Genomic DNA, 16089 nt, shown 5'->3' with positions numbered 1-16089 from the left:
CATTGCACATGTTTTATTTACTGGCACAAGAGTATATTTTATTACCATTTGCGATGCATGCATCACACACAGTTTGGTCGAATGATGTGCAATACATGTGTCGTCTTAGGCCCAAATCTGCAGTAGTGTGACTAGCTTTAGAATAATCTGATTGTGCATCTGTGGGTGATTAAAAGGGAGAGTTAAAACATATGTGCAAGTTGAATTCAAGTTTAAACAATTTTATTTGAAAACATCCCGTCTAGACTATGTTATTCATAGTTTGCCGAGTACCTTATATCGAGCTCTCGGCAAACGTTATGCAGTCATGGGGCTGTCAGCTACAAACGGCCGTGCCACATGACACCTCTTTGCCGGGGGCCTTTGACGAAGCTATCGGCATACTCAACATAAGCCGAGTTCTTTCATATTTGCCGAGCACGTCCAGCGGGGGGCTCCATAACGTCTACCGTGCGTCGTGTCATGTACTTTGCAGAGAGCCGAACTCGACTTATAAAACTTTTGCCCTGATCCCGTGTTCTGGTACTCGGCAAATACGAAAGAACTCGATAGCGACGATTTTTCCAGTAGTATTTGCTCTACTCAAAGAATTAATTATGCTATATATCTATACTTGTTTTGATTGTTGCGGACATAGGAAAATGAAAACATAGGCGAATGTTTGATGCACAGGGGCACAGGGTTTGATATGGCCGGCTCTCATGTCCGTGTCTGTGGATATTTGCTGACCGGGTAGCGATGTATGCACCCGGCCCACGCCTTGTCCGGGTGGTCCGCGGGGCGGATGCACTCCCACACGGCGCTGTTGCACTTGAACCCGGACCCAAACGCGATCATCCAAACCCGGTGGCCCTCGCGCATCCTGCCCTTGGCCTCCACGTACGCCAGCTCGTACCACACTGAACTGCTGGACGTGTTCCCGAACCGGTGGAGCGCCATGCGCGACGGCTCCACGTGCACGTCCGACAGCCCGAGGCTCCGTTGCACCTTGTCGATCACCGCGCGCCCGCCGGAGTGGATGCAGAAGTGGTCCACCGCCGTGAGGAAGTCAGGCACGCGCGGCCTCACCACCCACCTCCACCTGCCCTTGACCTTCCGCAGGTTGCGCGGGGCGACGAGAGACCACAGGAAGCGCAGCTGCTCCGAGAGCGTGAGCACCAGCGGGCCCAGTTCCGTGATGTTGGCCTTCAGGGCGTTGCCGGCGACGGACAGGAGCTCCTTGGATAAATTGACGCCGGCGTTGCCCTCGCCGTCCTCCTCCTGGAAGATGCACCCGTAGGAGGCGCCCTCGTCCGCGCCGGCGGTGGTGGTCCGCACGAGGTGCGCCAGCCGGAACCGCGCCCTGGCCTTGTCCTCGGCCGCCGTCGACAGCAGCGCCGCGGCACCGCCCACACGGAACAGCACGTTGGAGAGCTGCATGGCGCGCTCTTTGCCCACGTAGAAGTTGGGCGTGATGGTCTCCGTGGACACCACCAGGGCGCGCCCGCCGCGGCCGCGGGGCATTGCCCGCAGCAGCCCGGCCGCCAGCCCAGCCGAGATCACGCCCGCGCTGCACCCCATCCCGGACAGGTTAACGCTGCGGACGTCGCTGCGGAGCCCGTACCTGCGCACGATCGTGTCCGCGAGGGACGGCTCCGGGGCGAACACGCTGCAGTTGACGACGACCACCTGGACAGTGTCCGGGGCGATGCCCGTCTTGGCGAACAGGTCGTCGATCGCGGAGAAGATGACCTGCTCCGCCTCGGCGCGGCAGTCGTTGAGACTGATGCGCGGTGGAATGTGGTGCTGAGCGGGGGGCAGGCTGGTCTCGTTGCCGATGCCGCTGCGGTCGAGCGTGCGCGCCATGAAGCGGACGCTGGGGTCGTCAAAGAAGGGCATCAGCTGGACGTGCTCCACGAAGGTGGAGATGGGGAAACGCCAGCTAGGACTTGGGAGGAAGCAGGCGTAATCGACGAGGTACACGGTACGGGGGCGGTTCATGAGGTACGCCGCGGCCACGACGGCGGGAAGAACGCCGACAAGGAGGAGGTGGATGGGTGACAAGCTGAGCAGGTGTGTGGTATTGAGTACTACGATGGTCATTGCGAGGACCAACACAGCAATGGGCATGGCTTGGCCCATATATGGTACTGCTGGCTGGCTCTACACCTGAAGCCAATGAGAGAGGGAGCTAGGTTTGTGCTGTGCAGAGGTGCGGATCCAGGGATTTTATAGCCGTCGGAGCAGCCATGCAAGGCCCCAACTCCGGCCATCGAATTTTGAATGGACTCGTCGTTGGTGGTGTATTTGGCAAAAGGCATCTCCGGCGGTAACGCTCTCATTTACGTATGTCTTTGTCAGAACGTTGTTTTAAGGAGTTGCAACGCCCATCGGTTGTCGTTTGATCGAACGTCTCTTTTCGATATGGTTGATGATACAGATACGTACTACTCCAGCTAGCAATGAGTAATCACGCGCCATCCTGAATTTCTGATGTGTGTAGTTGTGAGTCAACACCTGGGCCGGCCGATCAACTCAATGCAACCGGAATTTCTGATGTATGTAGCTGTGAGTCAACACCTGGGCCGATCAACTCAATGCAACCGTTGTTGTTGTTCCATGTAGATGTAAGGACGACTGCTAGCTCCATCCAGCAGCAGGCCTATGCGAACTTTGCCACAGCGACAACAAGCTGTTTTTATGGAATGAACCCGTGGATTCGCCTCTCCTTTGCCTGCCACTCCAGCGGCTGGTGGCGGGGAGAAGAATCCTAGTGTCTTGACTTCCGCTATTAGATAGATAGGGTTTTTGTTCTTGCAGGGCTACATTTGGACGGATGGCGACGCAGCTTTTTCGAGTCAGTCTTCCGGGCTTTGATCCTCCTCAAGTCCGTCTGTTGAGATGGATTAGAGTGAGCTTCGGCGTAGGCCAGCTCCTTAGGTTAGGGTTTGAATTATCAGACCTCCCCCAATGCAAAGGTGCTTAGATGAGGTGCTAAGCATATTAAATGCCTTAGCAACTCAAGTCCACAATGCAAAGGTGTTAAATTTTTGGGTGCTAAGCTTCGTGCATTTAATTCGTTGTAGACTCAGAATTGTGCTTCCACCTAGGTAACGTGCTTAGCACCTTTTTTCCTGGGTCACCATACTGCTCTCTCTCTCTTCTTAATTAGCATGCCACATCATATTTTTTGTTTAGTTGGCAACCTTAGCACCTGTACAAGGTGGAGCATTGAGAGGGGCCTCAGGATTTTGGGCGTGCAGCTAACTCCAATGCGCTAGAGTCAATGAGATTTATTTTTTTGAGGGTGAGTCAATGAGACTAGGGCGCCTACAATACTGGACGCCTGTTTAGCCGCTTAGAAAATAATAAAATAAGTTAATTAAAAGGAGCGGCGTTTATGTAGGAGTCTGTTCCTCCAACGCTCGACGGCGCTACAGGGATATAACGTTTTGTGGTGTGAGTGCCTATAGGCCGCGAGCTATTCTTCGACGACTCGCTATTGTTTCTCTATGGCGAGCACATCGAAAAGAACATCCGGCAAACAAACAAACCTCGACTTATATTATCTTATAAAACGAGTGGTCTCGAGAAAAGCTCAGCTTACACAACCCATCGGTTGTCGTTTGATCGAATGTCTCTTTTCAATATGGTTGATGATACAAATAGGTAGCAATGAGTAATGACACGCCATCCAGAATTTCTGTTGTATGTAGTTGTGAGTCAACACCTAGGCCGATCAACTCAATGCAACCGTTAGTGTTGATCCACGTAGATGTAAGGATGACTACTAGCTCCATCAGCAACAGGCCTATGCGAACTTTGCTACAGCAACGAGCAGTTATTGATCCATCAGGATTTGTGTCCCGCAGCTAACTTCAAGGCGCTAGAATCAATGAGATTGAGCCTCTAAAATACTGGGCGCCTGTTTAGGTGCTTAGATAATAATAAAAGTCAGTTAATTAAAAGGAGCAGCGTCGATGTAGGAGTCTGTTTCTCCAACGCTAGATGGCACTACAGGAAAATCAGGTTATGCCGTATGCGAGGAGCAATGCTAGACTTACGTAAGGAATCTACGTATGTTTACGTAATAGCGAACGTGGACGATTAGGATTGGCTTTTAGGGGAGGATGGGGCCCACCCCCTGAAAATCAGGGGGATGTTTAGATTAGTTTGGCAGGTTTCGTAACCTTACGTAGGCTATTCGTAGGTTTAGCATTTTCACGTATGCGAGCCTATAGGCCGTGAGCTATTTTTCGGGGACTCGGCTTATGTTTCTCTCAGCGACCGCATTGGAAAGAACACCTGGCAAATAAACAAACCTGGGCTTATAGTATCTTGTAAGCCAAGTGGTTCTGAAAAACGCTCAGCTTACATGGAACACACGACATATATACAAAAAGCTTTAAGTTATAACGCACCCTCGGCAAAGATATCTGCTATGTGTCTACAACGGAGGTGGGTGACAGAGCCGTCACGCGGTAGCCTATAAGCTGTGTGCCCTATCAAAGACCTCGGCTTACATGGCATAAAAGCCGAGTGCTTATAAAAAGTCATAAATATTTAACTACCGTCAGCTGGATCAGGCTGGCCGCTGGCCAACGCAGCCGCCTCCTCCTCCTCCACCAAAAAAGCTAGGGTTTGTGCCTCTCGCCGACTCCGTCGCAGGTCTGCCTCGTCTCCGGTGGCCCTAGGGCCATGGAGGCGAGGTGGATCCTGGCAAGGGCCGGCGAGAGGGCTCCGTTGTTAGTCGTTTCTTTCAGATTTGTTAGGGTTTGTGTTCTGCTCAGGAAGACGAGACGGCGACGGCTCCCTGAAGATGGAATAAAGGTCTCCCAGCCTAGCCCCCGTTCCAGTGGTGCGTCTAGCATCATTGGTGGGCGTGTGGAGGTGTGTCTCCGGCGGATCTATCCTCGGTGGATTTGCTCGGATCTGGTTGTTTTTCGTCTATGTTCGTGTTTCTTCAGGTTGGATCCTTTCGATCTACGTTATTCTTCATCAGCGATGGTTGCTGTTCTGGTGCGCTGGTCCTACGGGGCCTTAGCACAACGACTTCCCGACTGTCTATTACAACAAGTTGTGCCCGACTCCGGCGAGGGAGGGGTGATGACGGCGGCGCGCCTTCGGCTCGCTTCAGTGATTGTAGTCGTCGCTAGGTGGTCTACGGATATGGATGTAATTTTTATTATTTCTAGTGTTCGTTGTACTGCCATGATAGAAGATGAATAGATTGAAAGTTTTCTCGCAAAAAAAAGCCGAGTGCTTCCTGCATGTACTCGTTGAAAGTGTTCGATGTAGGAGTCTGTTTCTCCAACACTAGATGGCACTACAGGAAAATCATGTTATGCTGGATGCAAGCCTATAGGCCGTGAGCTATTTTTCGGGGAGTCGGCTTATGTTTCTCTAAGCGAGCGCATCGGAAAGAACACCTGGCAAACAAACAAACCTCGGCTTAGAGTATCTTGCAAGCCGAGTGGTTTTGAAAAACGCTCAGCTTACATGAAACACACGAGATATATACGAAAAGCTCTCAGCTTATAGTGCACCCTCGGCAAAGATATCTGCTATGTGTCTACAACGGAGGTGGCTGACGGAGCCGTCACACGGTAGCCTATAAGCTGTGTGCCCTGTCAAAGACCTCGGCTTGCATGGCATAAAAGCCGAGTGCTTCCTGCGTGTACTCGACTTATATGACTTATAAGCCCAGTGCTTCATGCATGTACTGGGCTTACTTTTTGCAAGCCTATTTTTTCATGCAAAAATGGTCTTAAAATTATTTTCATTGCATTTATGTTTACTACTTACTTTTCAGGCCGAGGAGTATAATTTATCCTCCTCTAACCATTTGCGAGTTCGGTTAGGTCCGGTTAGCTGCTTATTTTCTCCGCTAAAAGATTATAGTGGATCGCTTAAAGCTGCCCTCAGAAGCCCGGCAAGTTGGGCATTTATTTGCAGATGAGTAGAGAGCGAGGACGTCCCACCTATAGCTAGGCCAGGCCACCGGCGAGAGAAACAAGGACGTCCGCGTCCAACTCAAGCGGATGCAACCAGAAAATAATGATCGGCCGTTCCGTCCTGCTGCAAGCAGCATTATTATTTGCGTACATCCGTTAGTCCCGCTCGATCAGGCTCAGCCAACTCTACATGGCCATTCCCTTTCCCTGTCTCCACGGCTACACGACGTGTGTACGGCCTGTTGGAAATATGAGCAATTTACCATATGATTTTATTAACGAAAACACTAGATAAAGCATGACTAAAGTAGCAGAGATAAAGCAAGTCATGCGATCTGACAAAGAGAAAGTGGATAACATCTGCAAATATAAACTAGAACCGAACATCTCTAGAGTAAACAGTAGACCAAGTAGCATATATGAAGTAGAACCTATCATGTGTAGGGCAAGGACTAGAACAAGGAACTGTGGCAGAACCTCTAACAGGAAAAACAAGAACACGTACGGGACAGCAGCTGCAACAGTAGCACTGGACTTGGGGTCGGTGTCCTCGATAGCCATGTCGTGGAGGAGGTTGTCGACGTCGGGGAAGTAGTCGTCGTCGGGGAAGTAGTCGTCGGAGTCCGGGGTGTCCGTGACGAAGAAGTCAGTAGTCGCGCAGAGCGCTCCCCAAAAACCTTATCACCCTTCTCCCGTACAGGACTCAAAGAGGTGCGGTCGGAGGCCTACTGTCCCGACCTGTGGTGCACGCCGTAAACCGGGATGAGGAAGATCGTAGCAGCAGCGCAGTGTTCAGGAACCGGTGGCGAGAGGAAGAATGAGTTCTGGTACGTCTCTCTGAGAGGAGCGACCTCCCTTTTATAGGCGCAAGAGAAGGAGGCGAGAGGCTGCGTCGGGAGTTGAAGGGAACGAGGGAGATGAAACAAACAGATAGCAGCCGAAGGGTGCAGCATTCGTATTCAATATCCACTACAGCAAAAACTTTCCAGCTCCCGAGTGACCTTTCGTATACCCGTAGTGCGTGGCAAAAATTTAGACATCGGCTCGGCTCATTCCCGCAATCCGCGGCGCGGCGAGGCGGGCGGCGGAGGAGGAGTGCGCGTGGATGTCCCTCTTGTTCTCATGCTCATACATATGGGGAAAGAACCTCCCTTATAAAGAGGTCCAACTCCCTCTAAACTAGCAATGTGGGACTAAACTTTAGTAGTGTCCCTTGCCTTGCACGAATGGGCTAAGTGGGCCTCTAGGATTTATTAAGAATTTCTGAAATTGTTATTGGGCTAGGCCCATAAATAGATAAAATTCCAGCAATCCCCCACCAGATCCTAGATGCACGTAGAATTTGCCTTTAGTTCCAAAACACTGTTTTATATACCGGTACTGCAGTGGAGACTGTTAAGTTGAACTTCCACCTAGAACTCTATGCTACACTAGTAAGCAACTTGAACAGTGGACTGGGCCTTGAACTGCAAGTTTTCTGCGAATCTAGCTTCACATAAAGCCTTGACCGATACGTGGCTATCGTGGGTCTTCCCCGCGGGTGGAGCTTATGCGTCATACTCCGAGACCTTTCATGAGTTTACTAGAGAGAACCCTACTCTCATAGATTGCGATGTTTAACAATCAGACTCATATAGGTGTGTTCTTCAAAAGATGTTCTGCAGGACAACATCTCTGCTTAAATGAGCCACTTAGAACACATTAAGATATACATCAACCTGCCATACAGTTTTAGGAGAGTATTGCATCTTCATGGAGTGGTATTGTTAATAGTAAGGATACTCTCCTCTCAGTTGATCAACAGCTTGTCTTCCACATCTAATTCACGGGATCTCCGATCACAAAGAATAGGTTACCACTGTGAACAACTCATATTGTGGGTCTCATACCCATCTCCCTCGATGCATTATCTATCACATTACGTGATAGACCCTTAGTAAAAGGATCTGCCAGATTTTTAGACGTTTGGATATAATCCAATGCAATAACTCCGGAGTTTCTCATTTTCCTGACAGACTTTAACCTTCTCTGAACGTGTCTTGATGACTTCATGTTATCCTTTGAGCTGCTCACTTTCGTGATCACAGTTTGATTGTCGCAATTCATAAGGATACCCGGTACAGGTTTCTCAACAACCGGCAAGTCATTCAAGAGCCGGCAAAGCCAATCTGCTTCGACAGTAGCTGTATCTAGTGCTGTGAGTTCTGCTTCCATTGTTGACCTCGTTAAGATGGTCTGCTTGCAAGACTTCCAAGAAACATTGCCACCTCCATGAGTGAATACATAACCGCTCGTGGCCTTTATCTCATCAGCATCTGAGATCCAGTTTGAGTCACTATACCCTTCAAGCACCTTTGGGTGCCCAGTGTAGTGAATTCCATAATTCGCAGTGCCTTTCAAATAACGCAAAACTCTCTCTAGAGCTTTCCAATGCACATCTCCTGGTTTTGAGACAAACCGACTTAGTTTGCTAACAGCAAAAGAGATGCCAGGTCTTGTAGCACTGGCTAAGTACATAAGCGAGCCAATAATCTGAGAATATTTCAATTGATCTCTAGCAATTCTTCGATTCTTTCAAAGTAACACACTCGCATCATATGGTGTTGGAGAGGGCTTGCAGTCACTATAGCCAAAGCGACTCAAGTTCTTTTCCACATAGTGAGATTGAAGCAATGCAATCCCACCATCATCGTCTCTCAACAACTTGATGTTCAAAATGACATCCGCCACTCCTAAATCCTTCATCTCAAAACAACGAGATAGGAAATCCTTGACCTCCTTAATAACATTCAGATTTGTTTCGAAAATCAGTATGTCATCAACATACAAGCAAAGAATAACTCCTTCGCCCCCACCATGGCGATAGTACACACATTTATCAGCTTTGTTTACAACGAAGCCTGCAGCGGTTAAAGTTCTTTCAAACTTCTCATGCCACTGTTTGGGTGCTTGCTTGAGTCCATACAAAGACTTCAGCAACTTGCACACTTTTCCTTCCTGACCATCTAGTACAAACCCATCTGGTTGTTCCATATAAATTTCCTCGTCCAACTCTCCATTTAGGAAAGCAGTCTTAACATTCATTTGATGAACGAGAAGACCATGTGAGGCAGCTAGTGAAAGTAGAACTCGAATAGTGGTCAGTCGAGCCACAGGTGAGTAAGTATCAAAGAAGTCTTCACCTTCCTTTTGGGTATAACCCTTAGCCACGAGCCGAGCCTTGTACTTTTCAATAGTACCATCAGGCCTAAGCTTCTTCTTGAATACCCATTTGCATCCTATAGGTTTGCACCCATAAGGACGATCAGTTATCTCCCAAGTTTCATTCGCCAAGATGGAATCCATCTCGCTACGAACCGCTTCCTTCCAGTAGTCAGCATCTTCAGATGCATAGGCCTCTGAAATAGAACTGAGAGTGTCATCTATGAGATACACAAGAAAATCATCACCAAAGGACTTTGCAATCCTCTGTCTCTTGCTCCTAGTAGGAACTTCATTGTTCTCCTCCACAGAATTTTCAAAGTGTTCCATCGAAATGGCAGGTTCGGTAATTGTAACTAGTTCCTGATTCGATGAACTAGGCATCTTTTGATTAGACGAGGTAGACATATCCTTCATGGGAAAGATATCTTCAAAGAAAGTCACATCATTCGACTCCATGATCGTACCGACATGCATGTCAGGTACCTCAGATTTTACAACCAAGAATCTATAGCCAATGCTATGAAAAGCATATCCCAGGAAAACACAATCCACAGTCTTTGGTCCAAGCTTCCGCTTCTTTGAAATTGGAACATTGACTTTCGCCAAACAACCCCATGTTCGCAGATAAGAGAGTTTTAACATTTTCTTCTCCCATTCCTCGAATGGAGTTATCTCTCTGTTCTTTGTGGGGACTCGGTTTAGGACATGACATGCCGTCAATATCGCCTCCCCCCACCATGCCTTGGAGAGACCCGATGTGTCTAACATGGCGTTAACCAAATCAGTTAGAGTACAGTTTTTTCTTTCGGCCACCCCATTTGACTGAGGTGAGTAGGGAGGCGTCCTCCCATGGATTATACCATGTTCCGTACAAAAAGCATCAAATTCATTGGAAAAATACTCTCCACCACGGTCGGACCTAAGCCTCTTGATTTTTCGATCAAGTTGGTTTTCCACTTCAGCTTTATAGATCTTGAAAAAGTTCAAAGCCTCATCCTTAGATTTCAGAAGATACACACGGCAGTATCTAGTGGAGTCGTCAATTAATGTCATGAAATATTTCTTTCCACCTTTTGTCAAAACACCATTCATTTCAAATAGATCTGAATGTATGAGCACGAGTGGTGCAATGTTTCCCGTTTCCGCAGTCGTGTGAGACTTACGAGGTTGCTTAGCTTGCACACACACTTGACACTTAGATCCCTTGACAGTGGTAAAACTAGGGATTAAGTTCAACTTCGCTAGTCGCGACATGCAACCAAAGTTAACATGACAAAGACGTGAATGCCACACATTTGATTCACTATTGTTGCAAATATGATTAACAATTTTATTGCAAACGTCTGATAAGGATAAACGAAACAGGCCTCCTGGCTCATAGCCTTTACCAACGAAGGTTCCATACTTGGATATTACAAATTTATTTAACTCAAAGACAAGCTTGTAGCCATCTCTACACAGAAGAGATCCGCTAACAAGATTTTTATTGACGGAGGGGACATGATGCACGTTCTTCAGCCGCACGATCTTCCCCGAAGTAAACTTCAGATCAACCGTGCCAACACCACGAACAGAAGCACTTGAACCATTGCCCATCAGCACGGTTGAAGTCCCTGCAGTCTGATAAGATGAAAAGATGGAAATATCACCGCATACATGCACATTAGCACCCGTGTCAATCAACCAATCAGGAGAATGACATACTGAAAGAATAGTGGGAAATATACCATACCCAGCATCCTTTATGTCAGTGTCTCCAATGACAACATTAGCGGTCTTGCCGCCTTTCCCAGGATGACGCTTGTCATAGCGATTAGGGCAACTAGGAGCCCAATGATCAGGATCCCCACACACATGACAAGCACCTTTCTTCTTGTCATTCTTCTTCTTGAAGTTCGTGTGTTGCACAGCCTTGTTCTTCCCATCAAACTTTGCTTTACCATCAAACTTGCCCTTGTTCTTGAACTTGTGGGGCTGGAAGTTCTTCTTCTGTACCAGGTTGGCACTAGATCCTCCCTCAATACCTCGAGCACGTGTGTCCTTTGCTCTCGCCTTTTCTTCCACATCAAGAGTGCCAATGAGATCCAGAACGGAAAACTCCTGCCTCTTATGCTTCAGTAAAGTAGCAAAGTTCCTCCATGAAGGAGGAAGCTTATTGATGATACCTCCGGCAACAAACTTGTCCGGTAGCATACAACTAAAGTGCTCAAGTTCTCTAGCAAATGACTGTATCTCATGAGCTTGCTCAACCACGGAGCGCTCTTCAGTCATCCTGTAATCATAGAACTGCTCCATGATATACAGCTCAGTGCCAGCATCCGAGACCCCAAACTTGGCCTCGAGTGCATCCCACATATCTTTCCATTATCAATTGACGCATAAGCATCAACTATGTTCTCACCAAGAACACTCAAGAGAGCAGCCTTAAACAGAGTATCCATTTTCTGAAAAGCTTGTGCCTGTTGAGCATCAAGCTCTCCTTCAGGTTTGCCAAGAGTGGCGTCATCGCAACTCATGGTTTGAAACCATAAGACTGCTCTCACGCGCCACCTCTTATAGTGGATACCCTCAAACATAGGAGGTCTCATGGAAGCAGCAAAACCACTTGGTGTAAATTGCCTATAATAAGGTTTTTGGATTGTTGGAAATATGAGCAATTTACCATATGATTTTATTAACGGAAATACTAGATAAAGCATGACTAAAGTAGCAGAGATAAAGCAAGTCATGCGATCTGACAAAGAGAAGGTAGATAACATCTGTAAATATAAACTAGAACCGAACATATCTAGAGTAGACAGTAGACTAAGTAGCATATATGAAGTAGAACCTATCATGTGTAGGGCAAAGACTAGAACAAGGAACTGTGGCAGAACCTCTAACAGGAAAAACAAGAACACGTACGGGACAGCAGCTGCAACAGTAGCACTGGACTTGGGGTCGGTGTCCTCGGTAGCCATGTCGTGGAGGAGGTTGTCGACGTCGGGGAAGTAGTCGTCGGAGTCCGGGGTGTCCGTGACGAAGAAGTCAGTAGTCGCGCAGAGCGCTCCCCAAAAACCTTATCACCCTTCTCCCGTACAGGACTCAAAGAGGTGCGGTTTCGGAGGCCTACTGTCCCGACCTGCGGTGCACGCCGCAAGCCGGGATGAGGAAGATCGTAGCAGCAGCGCTTGTTCTCATGCTCATACATATGGGGAAAGAACCTCCCTTATAAAGAGGTCCAACTCCCTCTAAACTAGTCATGTGGGACTAAACTTTAGTAGTGTCCCTTGCCTTGCACGAATGGGCTAAGTGGGCCTCTAGGATTTATTAGGAATTTCTGAAATTGTTATTGGGCTAGGCCCATAAATAGATAAAATTCCAGCACGGCCTTCCGTGAATCTCACCATGTGATAAGCTACTTCATGAATAGTACTGAGAATGAATTATGTTATCTTATACATATGCATACATTTACTAATCGAAGGCATCAAAAGAATCTCCCCCTTAACTTCAATTATTTTGGAACAGAAAGAGTACAACTCATGCAGTTTCGGTCCAAGTAAAAGAAACGTCCTTCGATCAATTGGACTAGCTACTGGCTACTGGCTTTGTCTCCTTAGTTGTGAGTACACGCCTCCACCTTCTCCATGTGCAGGACTAGTTACTGGCGTTGCTTCCTTAGTGCTCAAAGGCTAAACCGATCTCGCCCGGTTATGTCCTCTATTGGCTACTGTCGCCGCCGCCGTCCCCGTCGCAAACTCGCAACCGGTGTATCCAGCCACCCAAAAGCACTAACCTAGAACGGGCAAAAGATGGACACCGGTAGATCAATCCTGCACCCAAATTTGTTCATCCTAGTAGTTGGAGTTTTCAGCACGATGCCTTCGAAAGTAAGGAGGGGGGTCATAAGCATCTATATCTATACCTATACTATTTTGAGACCCCCTAAAAATTACCACATTAATCAGAAATTAGGAACAATTCATCTTGTGGGATTGAATTATTGCAGTGTAGATAAATCGTTATAATTGTATCATCATGTCTCGGTTGTAAAACTAGCTGTCATCTATAGAGATCCATCTATAACCGTTATCTCCTTCCTCTCACGTAGTTCCGTTTCGCCAAACTCATACTAGAAAAGGGGGGTTGTCTTCTCTTTATTTCACTAGATGACCCATTGAGCCCCTGACGCAAAAGGCGAGAGCGAACCAAACATTCAAAAATGCAAGTAAGAGTAGTTTAGAGATTGATAATAAAATCCTTGAAGCATAAGAAAATAGATACTTAGATATGTTATGTAATTTGACCAGAGCTATGGTACTGCTCTTACTTGAACAAATACCTACTTATGATTATACCCTCCATGCAAGCATCTGCAAATACAAAAGAAATAATTAAGATAAATCTAACCATAGCATTAAATATGTGATCCAAAACAACACCTCACGAAACAATTCATAAACTGGGGTTTAGATTTCTATCACTCCCGCAACCTATCATCTACAAACTAATTCCACAATGCCTTCCCCTAGTCCCAAAGATGGTGAAGTGTCATGTCTATGTTCACATAACACCACTAGAGGAAGAACAACACAACATAATATCAAAACATTAAACGGTGATCAACTTCACATTATTACTAGTAACAAGACTTCTCCCATGTCCTCATGAACAAGTGAAACTTCTCACAACTCATCATATTGTTCATGATCAGTGGGTATAAATATATGATTAAAAATATGACATAATAATCTATCACCAATTAAACCAACAGGCATCAACTACAAGATGTAATCAACACTACTAGCACCCCCAGGCACCATTATGAGGTTTGATACAAAGATTGAACACAAGAGATGAACTAGGGTTTTGAGATGAGATGGTGCTGATGAAGATGATGACTCCTATGATGAGAGGAGTGTTGTTGATGACGATGGTTTCGATTTCCCCCTCCTGGAGGGAAGTATCCCTGGCGGAATCAAGCAAAAGTGCTCCTACCCTGGTTCGGCCTCGAGACGGCGGCGGAAAGTCCCAAAACTCTTCTCTTGATTTTTTTAGGGAAAATGGGAATATATGGCAGAAGGACGTCGGGAGGGGACCCACCAGGGCCCCACAAGCCTAGGTGGCGCGGCCGGGTGAGTGGCCGAGCCACCTGCCCTTGTGGGTGCCTGGTGGTCCCCATCTAGTAAATTTTTGCTTCATAATTTATTATATATTCTAAAATAATTCTTCAAAAATTCTCGTTGCAATTCTCGCTCCAAATAATTGCTATCTCTGTTGTAATTGTTTTGATCCAATTCCAGCTACCGATAATTTTTCTCCCTTGATGTAATTTTAAGGGAGAAAAGGCATTAGAATTGCATCATAATGTGAAATATAACATTGAAATAAGGTAAATTACAGTAGCAAATAATGATGCAAAATGGACGTATCACGCACATACATAGATCCGCAGCCGGATCGACGAAGAAGTTCACGGAAATCCTTCCATTAGAGGGGAACGAGAGGAAGCCGGTGTGCTTGGGCCAGAAGAAAAGGACATGGTAGACAATGCCAGAAGCACATGACACGCTTTTATGGAAGGCCTGGGGCGGGCATCCAACGTTGCACGTGCCATGCAACCGTCCATCCGACAAAACTCGGTATAGAAATAATGTCGGGCAGAGGAACCGGACATTCGGTTGTGTAGAGAACCTGGGAAGACGCCTCTCGAACACGTGACGTAGCACGCGCACCGCGTGGCTAATGTCCCACCCCGGCTGGAGCACGCAAGCACAACCGGCCATGAGCACAAGCGCCTGCATGACTCACGAGACATAAAAATCCCTCGCATGCGTCGGGCTAGCTGGCGCGACCGACGCAGCTCATCGGGGGCCGAAGATGCTGAAAGACGAGTCCAGGAATTCCGATGGGCGCGGGCGAGCGCTCGAACCCTAACACGCAGGCACGGCCGAAAGCGTCCGCAGTCCAGCCATCATGAACCTCCAAGGCAGGTCGCCCTCGTGCGCGCTGTCCGGGCAAATCGAACAGCGCAGATAGCCACAGGGAGCCAGCCACGATAGGCCAGCGTGAATCGAGCGTCGCGGTGGGCCTCCTCGCTGAGCCGTGCGCACGCCTCGTGCAAGCGGTGCAGAGAGCCCCGAGTGGCCCCCGTGGCATTCCACCTAGAAACGGACGACTCCTCTCACCCTCTAAGAGCCTCAGGTGGCGGGTATTCCAGCATCCTTTATAGGTGTAATGTCTATTGCCGTGAAATCCTTGTGACTATTACTAAAATATTTTAACTACATGTCCACAAAAAGGCTTCTCTTTTAACAGCATGTTCAACTATGGAGAGTTCTATCAAGATTTATACCTCATCTCAAAATAAATAAATATATAAATTAAGTCTACCAAGTTCGGGGAAACACTCAGTATAGATGAACAATGATAATTGCTAACTTATTTAACGGAGTGTCTGCAGAAAAACAGTCGGCAAAGATGGAGGCGACATCACCCTGCTGTCAACCGCCGAAAGCAGGGACACCTTCGCGTTGTTTGCCAAATGTCTCAGATGTTACGGAGAGTCATTGGTTCGACACTCGGTAAACCATTGCCTATACCAAGTGTTTTGTATTTACTGAGTGTTTTCTCTGTCATTTGATTTAGGATATAGGATTTACCGCGTGTTCGACAAAATACACTCGGTAAAGATTGCGATAGTCGGTAAAGAGAGTGTTTCGTGTATTGTACTGAATGTAAGTGTACCCATAAACATATAGCGACTGTCATCACTTTATAATTAAGTAGATGAGTGAGCTAGCTTACCCAAAAATGGACCTAGTTGGGCAGGTGGTCATCCATAATAACTGAGACAAAGGGGTAGTTGCTTCTGTCGTGATAGGCACTATTTCATGTACTATTAATAGCAGACGAACGCACGGTCGTACAACCACTTGGTCTCTTTCAAAGCATATTTAACACAGAAAAT

The 16089-nt window shown here is 47.3% G+C and overlaps 1 protein-coding gene across 1 annotated transcript; it reads right to left on the bottom strand.

The window, feature by feature from the left end:
* Positions 1 to 582: 582 nt before the first annotated feature.
* On the bottom strand, positions 583 to 2205 carry LOC109743970 (3-ketoacyl-CoA synthase 5). Its single transcript, XM_020303065.4, has one exon. It carries the CDS (start codon positions 2119 to 2121, stop codon positions 700 to 702), a length of 1422 nt encoding a protein of 473 aa, XP_020158654.1. The 5' UTR covers positions 2122 to 2205; the 3' UTR covers positions 583 to 699.
* Between the last annotated feature and the right edge of the window lie 13884 nt (positions 2206 to 16089).

Source organism: Aegilops tauschii, chromosome 7 (genome assembly GCF_002575655.3).
Source record: "Aegilops tauschii subsp. strangulata cultivar AL8/78 chromosome 7, Aet v6.0, whole genome shotgun sequence".
Taxonomy (NCBI): Eukaryota; Viridiplantae; Streptophyta; class Magnoliopsida; order Poales; family Poaceae; genus Aegilops; species Aegilops tauschii.
Note: the sequence above shows the minus strand (reverse complement) of the source record. Positions and strands in the feature narration are given on the sequence as shown.

Coding starts and splice junctions, on each gene's coding strand:
- LOC109743970 (XM_020303065.4), bottom strand. CDS start 2,121: ATGGGCCAAGCCATGCCCATTGCTGTGTTGGTCCTCGCAATGACCATC.